The sequence below is a fragment of the Antedon mediterranea genome, chromosome 5 (genome assembly GCF_964355755.1).
Source record: "Antedon mediterranea chromosome 5, ecAntMedi1.1, whole genome shotgun sequence".
NCBI classification, from domain to species: domain Eukaryota; kingdom Metazoa; phylum Echinodermata; class Crinoidea; order Comatulida; family Antedonidae; genus Antedon; species Antedon mediterranea.
Genome location: NC_092674.1, coordinates 31,875,204 through 31,888,647, shown reverse-complemented (window position 1 = coordinate 31,888,647; position 13,444 = coordinate 31,875,204). Strand labels below are relative to the sequence as shown.

Genomic DNA, 13,444 nt, shown 5'->3' with positions numbered 1-13,444 from the left:
AGTCGCCCCAACCGAGACTCGAACTCGGACTGTCTGCTTGATATGCAGCTGTCCTAACCATTAGACCACTGGGGCTTTCATGGTATTGTTCAAACTCGATTGGATAGCGACTCTTTCACACTCTCGGCGTGGTACGGTGGAACAGCACTAGTCCTCAATTGTACGCACGCGCACCAGAGATTAAATTGATACGCCCTCATCTTTCAGTATTTTAAGATATATATATATATATATATTATTATATTACATAGCCTATGTAAATACGCGAACGTGATTGGTTGAAACTGCATCACATGACTACCGCTGCGAGGATCGTAAATCGTATATATCCTCGAGAACGATGATATTGACTGTGTAATTTTCGTGTGGCAACACTCGCGTTTGCCGATAAATAAACAAAAGTCATCTACTGGATCTTGAACTCGCGATGAAATTGTCACTCCATCACAAGACAACGCTTCATGCGCTGCGCCACGGAACTTGCTTGAAGAAATTAATCATCTAAACTATTTAAACTATGCATACATAGCGCCCTCGTTTATTTTTAGTCCTCCCTAGATGTGATGAAAAACCGTTTGTGATTGGTTAATACTCACAGTAGTAACCGGTACGCGCGCGACGCACTGAACATCCGGTGATTCGACTCGAAGAAGACGAATTATTATTTATTCGGCATATCTGATAATATTATTATTATTAATGTAGGCTTATTGATGGAAATTCTTCTGTTATTATTTAAACGACCTAAGCTAGTGAATATTTTATTGCCAAGGAATCATTAATTAGTAATTATCTGTATATTATTCTTTGAAAGGTAAGGTGTCTACATACAATACAAAAAGGAGGCCTAGCCTAGCTACCCGACGCAGCAGATATTCTACTTGTTGTTGGCTATGTAATATAACAGATATCGCCTTTTATATCGGTAAAATATAAGATTAGACATCCCCTTGGGAATTATATTAATTTCTTGGAAATTATATATTTCCCTCGAACATAATATCATTCCCTCGGGGATATAAAATCTTATATTTAACCTCTAAGCAGTCAATATCTGTATAATATTATAGTACGTTGTATTTTCCATAATAATTTATTTACTACATGAAAACATTTTTATGTAAAATATTTGTAAATTTATATTTTAAGTTAGGGTGCCACAGATAAAAAGCTTTGCTTGCTTGTGGTTATCTTGTTTTTCACACTTTATTGTACATTAATTTAATTTTTTTTTGTATATTTTTTATGAATGTTGTGTGAAAAATAAAGAATCAATCAATCAATCAATCTTTTTCTTTCAAACTGAGCTCTCTCATACACCGCGCATTTGATAACTTACTGCTGGAACTGGCGCATTACAAATTCGTATTATTATTATTATTATTATTAGTAGTATTAGTGTTATTATTATTATTATTAGTATTGTTAGTGTTATTATTATTATTATTATTATTATTATTAAGACGAAGCACACGGGAGAATTAACAATCATTAAACGCTCAATTTATGCATCTTCTCGTTGGGCGCGCTCTAAAGGAAAATTAGGAAATATTTTAAAACAGTCTTTAGTATCCAAAAAAGTATGATATAAAGCAAGTTCCCACTTTAATAAGTTGGCCTATGCTAAATGTTTGATAAATATACCCTGATGCAAGAGTAACTATAGATATATAATGTTGCTAGATACTTGACTAAATTAAATTGAAATTGCTAATAATAAAAAAATAATAATTGTATATCGTGCCCATTTTAGGCCTATAATTTCACCGCAATATTTTATTATACTTTAAAAAAATAATGTATGGTATTTATGAGCATCATAAACACATCTGCAGGGCAAAACGACTGTTTTGTGAATAACCAAATTATAATACGCCAAAGGTTAACCAATAAATAATGTTTGTAATAATGAAGGTAACTGGAAACACAACTCTAGCCCATTGATCAATAATACTGACACTATTAAAGTCTTGACCTATCTTTATTTTTCTCGCTCTTTTCTGACGATAGGTAAAGCTGCCAATAAAACACATTAATACGTCATAGCAACACTGGTAGTACAGTGTTGTCTTGTACTCCGGTGTCGTTTTAATTTTGAATTTGGGAGACGTCGAATTCTTGTATTTATCATTTCTAGCAATATCTAGTTCCTAAAAAACAAAACATAAACAGATGCTTTAAATCTCCTATAAGGTTTGATTTTTTTTTTTTTTTTTTCAAATACATAAACAAAATGCCTTTAACTTGAAACTACGCCCTAGTGTACATGGAAAGATCATTTTTTAAGCTAGATACAACTTTTTTTGCTACATTTCACATTAGCAAATTACACATGAAGGTTATAACAATAATGTATTATGCCCGCAGCACATAATGCAGGGCTTTTAAGATCCTTATTAATATAAAACAAACAATATGCTTACTTCTTCGCATCGAATTAGATTGTCATCCTCATCATCCATTTCAGGAAGTGTGCCACCTCTTCGTTTAGTAAAGTAACTGACGAAAGCGAACTCAATAAGTGCGGCAAATACAAAGCAGAAACAATCAAATATAAACAAGTCTATCGCTTTTACGTAGGATACTTGTGGTAAAGAAGATGTGGCCGTAAGACTTAATGTTGTGATTGTTAGGATAGTTAAAATTGCTGAAAAAAAGTTTTTATTAAAATAATATGCACTAAATGCTTTAAACAAGTATCTTTACGCAAAAATGTTTGAATAATTGACATGGCTTCGTTTTGAGGTTTTTAGTATCACATACTTTTACTGGAGATGCGTTTAATTATAAATTAATATTTATCATAACAAGAATATTTGTTTAATTGAATCACAATTTGTCGTTTTCAGGTATAAAATGGATGCCGTATAATCAGTCTTACTTACCTAATGAAATTCTAGCAGGGGTGGCTTCTCTATTGATCCAAAATGAAATCCATGAGATCACCACCATCATAGAACAAGGTACATACGTTTGAATAATAAACAGACCAATGTTACGTTTTAATTCAAAATTGACTGTGAGAACTGTCCTGTTACCTATTAACGATCAAATACAAATTAGACGTTAAATGGGTGATAAATGCCATAAGTTTGAAAAAAGATTCTAGTAAGAGGAACAACTACAAAACAACGAGTTACTAACCAATTCTGGAAGATGGCTTAGTTGTGCGTATTGTTTTCCATCCAAGTAAAGTAAACTGCGATAACCGGATATCTTTAGAGTCACCTAAATCAATGTCAACAGATTTATTATCACTATCTTCGTATTTCCACTGAAAGACAACGTCCGATTCGGAGTATGTATCTATTATTGAAAAATAGAAAGCCTTATTAGTAATAACGAGTCTGGTGTTAATAGGCGAAAAAAACAATAACTCGTATTACTTTAATAATTAAACATTCATTGTCTGCTATTGTTTGGTATATCCAATAATAGACGTGCTTAATATTTGATAATTAAACATTTGTTTCCATGTTAACTTACTGCTCCCCATACTGATTGAACATACTTGAGTATCATGCGGATATTTTTTAAAATTCAATCCACACTCAGTAAGAACAGTCAACCTACAAAAAATGAATTACTGTTAATCAGTGGTAGACGAGTGGCCATCATCTTACATTTCTGTATCATCACAGTACACTTCCAATATTTATTGGATTCAATGTATTTTTTTTATACTTTTGTATGTTTTTATTTATATCTGGATCTAATACAAAGTGGTCACATGGTATTAGACCTTATGCCAATTTGTAGGTATGTGTGGCATTTTTAAAACATAGGTAAACGTGAAAGTTTTTGGTGTTTTTATTCAAATTCAGATTGTTTTATTTTCAATCTATAACAAATTGTAAACCGTAAACACACAGAAATGTCTCTAGGAATCACTAGATAACAAAAACTACCTATCTAGGCCTACTGACAAATTCTGTTTGGAACGGGGAAGTGTGTGTTTTTTTGGTTTGTGTGGTGTGGTTTGTGTGTGTGTGTGTGTGGAATACAACATTAGACTGACGTCATATTGCGGCATTTTAAGAAACGACAATGACGTTAGTTAAAAGTACAATAGGAAAATATACAGGCAAGTTAATGAATAAAAGAGGGAAAGAGGGAAAAACAAGACAAAGGAAACAAATACCTCTGTGTATATAAGACTTCACCGTCAGGATAAATTCTAACAAGACGGTTTGGAACAATTATATCATGGCCCTTAGAGTTACGATCATTGTGGAAAAATGTGTCGGGATACCATATACTTTCCAGCAAGACTGAATTCAGAGGTAATACTTTAAACGCAGTTCCGTTGGAATAACGAAGACGTTCGTCGGCCCATCTTTGTCTGAAGAAGACTTCAACGTAAAATTCCTGAAATAGATTTAAAATTTATGGATAGGATTTTCAAATACAGTGGTTTGCTGGACTCACACTTACACTATTTTCAATAATACATTAATAGATAATAAAAGTGTAGCTGTAACTTCTTCAAGCGGTATAGTTTCACAACATATTAATTACGATGGGGTGTACATTTTAATAGTAGGCCTATATCAGACAATTCTCACGCTCACTCGCCGTACAGCCGTCACCGTGAACCGGATGTCGCTGTCATAGGCATGTCACTTCAATTGTCCTTCAAAAACTTTACCATGAAGGCGATAAACTATTTAGATTATACAGGAAAATGTATAACTAGAATTTAAATGACGGATATAAAGTGTAAAGTGTTTTATTCATTTTACACAAACTATAGCAAAACAGCGATTGATGTTGTCTCCTAAATTCAACTAAGAAATTCCGCAAGTTTTTTATACAGTATAGGTTTTTTATTGCTACCAACTCGTTTTGTGTATAAAGAGATCCCGAATCGTGAATAAAAATGTTTTTATGTACCTTTTGAAGATTTATTTTATCCCAACCTTCTATTTACTATCCATTCCATGTACACAATGCAGGATAGATATGATTGTATTAATATTTATAAACATAACTAATTAAGGTTTATTAATTCTTTTCTGGATAGTGTATGTATATTGGGCTTGTACAAATCGAATTTCCTATACTGGAATTTCTAATAATTATTTTGTAATCTATAAGTATTACACTATAGGCCTACATAATTTTTTTATCTGGATGCAAATGAATTAATTTGGTTTATTACATTATTACGCGACACTAGATAGGTTATAAACAATCGATTACATTGAGTAATACATTATAGATAAAGATACTCTACCTTATTTTGTTCTATCAATGGACCAATACTCAACAAAAACATATCCACTTTGACCGTAAGAGGGGGCCCTGAATGTAATAATAATGTATAAGAATTTGCAATATCTCATCTGTTAATAACAAGTTTTAAATATTAAGCGGTGGGTTCACAAAATCTATCTAACGCATTATTTTTCAAAAAATACAGTATTAAGAAACTACTAAATATTTAAGTAACCTACTACGGTTTAGACCAACAATATTAAATGCTTGATACCAGACAACATCTCATTTAACGCTGTTATTGATATCATTTACAATACTCAAGTTCTGTTTTCATCGATTTTCTAGATAATTAAAATGTTCATTTACTAAATAAACGACAATATCAAGTCAATATTGGTATACTCGAGGTTAACTTCTTCAACGTATTATAATCATATTACCGATTTTTACATTAAACTTTGAAAAGCCTATACTAAAACTAAAAGACTTACATAAACTATTATTACATAAAATGCATTTTTGCTGAATTTAACTTTCTGAGTACACAAGTCTAATTAGCGTAAATACACGTGTGTTTCAACTAGCTTGCTTAGTTCTATTATGATCAATCAAACCCACTGTAACCTGTTTCGGTAAATATATATCCATAGACACTTACCCGTCATCCCTGGCCGCATGGAATTATCATAATTAAATATGATATTATCTAAAAGCTTTGTAAGGTTTTCCCGCGCTCTGTCATTTTCAGACAATTTTGTTGTTTCTTGTAATTCTGTAGTGTTATCAACATTAACATTTTCTTGTTCACTTCTGAAAAAATCCAAAATATTGATACGAACATTTATATACATCATAATCTAAATAAAGGTTACCCTAAAACACGTCTTTTCATTCACTACAGTATTCATTTTATCAATAATAGTATTCCATTTTGAAAGACACAAAATCATATCATATAAAACGAAATTTAATGTTGGATTGTTGCTCATTTCTGAATTAAGGTATCAATTATGTTATTTTTATAACCTATAATAATAATAATAATAACAATAATAATAATACTAATAAAAATAATAATAATAATAAAATTATTGTAGGCATCCAATTGGTTAAAAATGAGTTTGTTTTACCGGCTTTTACATTTTGTAATTGAATATTCCATTACAAAATGTAAAAGCCGGTAAAACAAACTCATTTTTGTCTGCAGTCAACCAACCCATCAAACAAAATTTGCAAATAATGATATGATCGTGTTATACATTATTGAAAAAAAAAACAATACAGAGCCACAGAATGATATAAAGGCATAACTAACATGACAATCACAGCCACAGAATGATATAAAGGCATAACTAACATGACAATCACAGCCACAGAATGATATAAAGGCATAACTAACATGACAATCAGAGCCACAGAATGATATAAAGGCATAACTAACATGACAATCACAGCCACAGAATGATATAAAGGCATAACTAACATGACAATCACAGCCACAGAATGATATAAAGGCATAACTAACATGACAATCACAGCCACAGAATGATATAAAGGCATAACTAACATGACAATCACAGCCACAGAATGATATAAAGGCATAACTAACATGACAATCACAGCCACAGAATGATATAAAGGCATAACTAACATGACAATCACAGCCACAGAATGATATAAAGGCATAACTAACATGACAATCAGAGCCACAGAATGATATAAAGGCATAACTAACATGACAATCACAGCCATAGAATGATATAAAGGCATAACTAACATGACAATCACAGCCACAGAATGATATAAAGGCATAACTAACATGACAATCACAGCCACAGAATGATATAAAGGCATAACTAACATGACAATCACAGCCACAGAATGATATAAAGGCATAACTAACATGACAATCACAGCCACAGAATGATATAAAGGCATAACTAACATGACAATCACAGCCACAGAATGATATAAAGGCATAACTAACATGACAATCACAGCCACAGAATGATATAAAGGCATAACTAACATGACAATCACAGCCACAGAATGATATAAAGGCATAACTAACATGACAATCACAGCCACAGAATGATATAAAGGCATAACTAACATGACAATCACAGCCACAGAATGATATAAAGGCATAACTAACATGACAATCACAGCCACAGAATGATATAAAGGCATAACTAACATGACAATCACAGCGACAGAATGATATAAAGGCATAACTAACATGACAATCACAGCCACAGAATGATATAAAGGCATAACTAACATGACAATCACAGCCACAGAATGATATAAAGGCATAACTAACATGACAATCACAGCCACAGAATGATATAAAGGCATAACTAACATGACAATCACAGCCACAGAATGATATAAAGGCATAACTAACATGACAATCACACGAGCTGTTTCTTTCTCTTTTTGTGTTTAATTCGACTAATACTTATTTGCCTTATTATACACTATTACATTCGGAAAATAGTGATTGGTAATTCATTACGGCAAATACCTTAAATTGGAATAATTTTACAATTTGACTATTTTGCGATTATAATTAGACATACATTTTCGGGATTAAACCTGATCGAACACAAGCTTCAATACCATAAGCACATCTGGCCCTCTATAATTAGACATACATTATAATTAGACATACATTTTCGGGATTAAACCTGATCGAACACAAGCTTCAATACCATAAGCACATCTGGCCCTCTATAATTAGACATACATTATAATTAGACATACATTTTTGGGATTAAACCTGATCGAACACAAGCTTCAATACCATAAGCACATCTGGCCCTTTATATCCATCTTCCTTGTTAAACGTTATTTACTATTTACAAACGCACTAGCAGACAGAATTTAACATCAACGCATATTCAAATGCAATAATTAGTTTTGTAATATCCTAATTTGTGTAGTTATTATTACACATCTGAATAATTAGGCAAATTATCAGATAAAACATACAATATAAGAATTGCCCACTGAAATACCCAAACGAAACTTAAAGTGAAGATAAGTAGACGGCGGGTGGACTTAATGACATCTATATGTTTTATTTTGATCAATTTGGACATGGAACAAGTCATTGATCCATCTATATTCGACTTTTGATATTCATCCGTGTTTTAATTCCGTAACTCTAATCCAGTTGATATATCAACTAGTAAGTAATACGACATAACTATGTATGAAACCCGTCCCCAAAGGAGTTCACTCAGCGTCATCCATTTGCTTTGATTAGATCGCGTCATATTTTAACCTAATCGAGTTACACGATATCTTTTGAGAGGGTAAGGCGTTTGTTAAGTAACCGATTTGGTCTGCTCTCCTCGTTTAGGCCTACCTGGGACAAAATGTGCTGACAACTTCATCATCTAAAATATAGATTTATTTATTTTAAGATAGTAAGGAGTAAAATTTATATAAATATCCTTTAAGTTAAGTTACAATTATGACTGGACAAAATGTAAACAATAGGCCTAACCGCAAATGTAAAAATAACCGAAAATGTCGCAACAAGTTTTTTTCTTTAAAAAGTATTTATCTTTGCGGGCTCTACCAGGATCAATATTTCACACGAAACATGGTTCAAAACCTTAGTTACCATCATAATGTAAAATGCAATATGTTCGTTAATATACACTAACTCGTGAATTAACATACAGTGTTTTTAATTATGCATTCCATATTGTATTTTATCGATTTATTATGGGAATCATGTAGCTTGTATATCGAAGAGAACAATACATAGACAATCAAGATTGTTATTGAAAATAAGAGAATATCATCATTATTTTATGAATAAGTAATTTTGTGATATTTTTTAACATGGTATATCATTGTATAAGTTTTAGTATTGTGAATGCATGATAATAATAACAGCATGCTAACCAGCAACTGTTTACAAGAAATATACCTGTAATGAATATAAATAAATGTAAGCATGATTTAGACTATTATTGTTTATACTATAATTATTTTTATCCAGAATACGCAATTGAGTAAAATTACTTTATAAACACAATACATCCATTATGTTACACAGACGATTGAAGTGAGTACCGAAGTCACAGTCGTGGGCCAAGGAGGCGTTGCGAATGTAAATAAGAGGTATATTTCATAAATGTATTGTTGGCTGATTTGTGTTATTTTGATTTTTAATAATATGATGTTATAGTAATAAATATACGAATAAACAGCTGTTGCAGCTGCTAGAAGGAATTAATGTGGGTCCAACGTTCAATTCAATTAATGTGGGTCCAACGTTCAATTCAATTAATGTGGGTCCAACGTTCAATTCAATTAATGTGGGTCCAACGTTCAATTCAATTACTTGATGGTTTAACAACTATTTCTTAAATAATAAATAAATATTTGAAGTGTAATTTACTTATGTTTCTTACTATTACTAAATTAAAATACCCACAATGCCTACAAATAATCAAGTGTTGATTCTGGGTTCAAAATATAGGCCTATAATCACACTGAAGTCAAATATACGATTAAGTATAGGCTTACAGTTACCCATTTTCAATATTTAGGCCTATGTTTAAGGATTCGTATGTGTATACCATGTTTCGATGATTCATGATGCTTTAAGGTATTAGGCCTAAGTGAATTATATAAACGTTAGTAGTGAAGGAGTATAGATATATGCTAAAAGTATTTCAAACGTCGTTACAAATTTACAAACAGCTAAATTAAATATAACGATAATTTCTGGAAATTAGTTTAGTAATCAATAATGAACGAGTAACGCATCATCACACTCATTTAAACATTTAAAGCTTCGAGTAAAATTTGGCTCTTCGTTCCTGGTTTGACATAATCAGTTTTTTACCATCAATGTTTCGCAATATACTTTATACACTGATGTAACTTAATTACAATGTTGACATTACGTAAGGCACACGTTAACATCACGATATCATAAAAACATGAATGTGTGTTTATATAGGACGTATATTAAATTATTGCCGAAACCCAGTTATATGGGAATGAACGTAGAATCAATAGTGTGATTGTCAAACATTAGTAAAATACTCATTTTGTATTTGCACCACATCAAAGTAGGAATCATTTACACTGAGCCAGTCATTAGTAGCAACTATTGTGTTACTAAGTAAGCACAGTAAATTTGATTTAACTTAACCACATATGATAACAGCAAAATCTAAACAAATTGTGCATCTTAATGAAATATCGCATTTCAGAGTCGTGAACGCCTATTACTACATTGCTTTACTCTACACAGGAATGTTTAAACCATGTAGAGTAGTAAAACGGACATATCAGACATCAGATGTATACGAATCTAAATAAATGTGGTACTGGCATTTAGATATACCTCTGGACCTCAGTAATAAATAACAGTAGAATCACTTACCTGACATTATATAATAGAAATAATGTACTCAATACTATTAGTACATGCATGATAGTTTGTGAGTGTTTACTACGACCGTACTCAATATATTTCACGGGCGCACTGGTTATCTGTCACCTGATGCTTTCAGACGACAGCTTTGCTTGCTCCTGCAATATTTGATAGAAACCAGGATGCAATGCTTTCCAGAACTCGTGTAAAAGGTAAAGGTATAAGTTTTTAGTTACGAATTTGGCGCGGAGACATTGTATGTTACGGTAGCATTGCAAAAACACGACCGGCTGTGAAGCAATCAGTATAATGAGTGGTATCTTGGTAATAGAGCTGCGTTGTCGTTTATAAATTAAATTTAGGCTTCATGTAAGATGCATCAGAACATCAATGCAAATTCACTTTATTCATGAACAACCGACGAAGAATGACGTCATGCGTAAAAATATATAGATTCTAATTGTATATAGAATAATTGTTTACATTGAACCTACGGTAATTCGGTATTTTATAAGTTTTTACGAATCTTTACAATTAAACTTACTTGCTGTTAGCCTCATTATCTGCTAACATTGTAAATACACTAAGTATTGGATTGGTATACATGTGTATATTGTTATGATGAACAGAAAATGAATTACTGTGATACGAGTAGTTCCGAGTATTTCCGAGTATTGTAAATACACTATATAGTATTGGATTGGTATGTTATGATGAACAGAAAATGAATTACTGTGATACGAGTAGTTCCGAGTATTTCCGAGTATTGTAAATACACTATAGTATTGGATTGGTATACATGTGTATATTGTTATGATGAACAGAAAATAAATTACTGTGATACGAGTAGTTCCGAGTATTTCCGAGTATTGTAAATACACTAGTATTGGATTGGTATACATGTGTATATTGTTATGATGAACAGAAAATGAATTACTGTGATACGACGAGTTACATGTACTGATTTATTATGATTTGTATTCATTTTATCTTGTATATAAATAAATTGTATAATTTGGGTTCTCACAAAGGGAAAGTTGTTCTTTCTGATTCTGAATATTTTAAAATGAGATACATGATAATGATCACGCGGTATAATGAAAGTAAATATGTCATAACGATGTTTGGAAAAAAAAAGCTTATTTCAACCAAACGTCTTTGTATTAACTTTTTAAACTTCTTTTGTAAGTGTATAGAAAAATATAAGAAAATTTATGAAAAAAGGAAGTAATAACAGAATTCAACAATTTCAAAATGTTACTAATGAAGTTTATCAAATTGTAATGACATTTCGAATTAACAAAAAATGTGATAAATAATATAATTTTATGTAATGACATGAAATATAATACGAATGTGAATAAAAATGGTGTTTACGCCACAAAAGAGAAAAAAAACTTCTTTCTCCATGTTAAGAACAACACGCCGAAATCGAAGACAGTGTGGGAAGAACACAATGTGAGTCTCCAAGTAGCAATCGTGTATCTCGGATAATGTTTCACAATTGCAACCAGACCCAAAACAATTACATAAAACAATTTCCTGCTAACACGCGTGTTCCATTATTATATGTTTTTGCAAATTATAACACGACGTACTATACCTATAGTGTTGTCTATTTAGTATTATTTTACGTGTTGTTATTTTATTACGTTGAATTGATATGATACTTTAAGTAGTCAAATTCCCTTCTAACATTCTTTGAAGATATATCATTTTATATACATAAAGAACGAAAACCCGAGATTCATCAATAATGACTGAAACTATACTTCATGAATAATGTGTTTTTATTTTAGCAGCCATCTCGCTGTCTTTTTTCGATATTGGTTTCACGTATTATTTATACGGCTAACAGAATTTAATCAAAAATATACTTTCTATCTTTTCATTGTCAATACACACAGATTACCTACATTAAATATAGAATCATCTCTTTAAATACAAATCCATTTCATGCTTATTTTATGCTTTTAATAATATATTGAATTTTATAAAACAAAAATATTTAATGTAATTTAATTATTATATAATACACACAATTATAATCGTCGGTTACCCTTTCAGTTTCATTATATTACAAAACAAACAATCTAAATTGTAAATGCATACTTATAACTTACGATAGCTAGGCCATATTGTTATATTGAAATGACAGCATTTACTGATGATAAATTGGATTAATCATAACATAAACATCACTATCATTTCTAATAAAAATTATTATCATGCATTTATGGTTCTAGTAAATGCGTTTTACACATTTAGCCATAATTCAATACATTTTATAGTGAGGTGGTCATAATAGTTACAATGGTGGAATGATGAAATCAATTCGTATGCATACATAGAAAAAAAAGATAAGATATATTCGGTATCAATATCGGTTATTTAATCACATAAACAAATACACTGCAGCATAAAACGCTGAATAGTAGTATTTGTACAAAAATGATTAATATTTTTGCCCGGTAAATGAATATGCGGCCTTTTTTGTGCATGGCAGCACAACAAAGAACCAAATATTCCATTTGGAACACATCAAAAGAGATCATGCCATATAATTAATTTCATACACAGAGTAGCTAAAGCAGTTGGGACTCCAAGTCATGGCCGAAATAATTTGGAAAGAGTCCAGTTTTATTTAGTTATTTAAATACATTCATTATCTGGACCCACCATTGAACACTCAAAACTGATCTATTTCGTAAACCGACGGATAAACATACCTGCTCCCTAGTCTTGACAAGTTAGTAGTTAGTTAGTTAGTTAGTTAGTGAAACAGTGTGGTGATGCGAGACTCCGTTTCCGGACTTT

At 31.4% G+C, this 13,444-nt stretch overlaps 1 protein-coding gene across 2 annotated transcripts; it reads right to left on the bottom strand.

Annotated features, from left to right (window-relative positions):
- Positions 1-1,458: 1,458 nt before the first annotated feature.
- On the bottom strand, positions 1,459-10,921 carry LOC140050541 (gamma-aminobutyric acid receptor subunit alpha-2-like). Of its 2 annotated transcripts, none has more exons than XM_072095789.1 (9): positions 10,637-10,921; positions 5,879-6,030; positions 5,237-5,304; positions 4,142-4,368; positions 3,487-3,569; positions 3,145-3,306; positions 2,886-3,038; positions 2,424-2,647; positions 1,459-2,150 (listed from the first exon to the last, which is right to left on the bottom strand). In XM_072095789.1, the coding sequence occupies exons 1-9, from the start codon at positions 10,684-10,686 to the stop codon at positions 1,866-1,868; spliced, it is 1,404 nt and encodes a 467-aa protein (XP_071951890.1). In that variant the 5' UTR covers positions 10,687-10,921; the 3' UTR covers positions 1,459-1,865. The 2 variants fall into 2 exon arrangements, with proteins under 2 accessions (XP_071951890.1, XP_071951891.1); XM_072095790.1 differs by having other exon boundaries at positions 3,145-3,228.
- Positions 10,922-13,444: the final 2,523 nt, after the last annotated feature.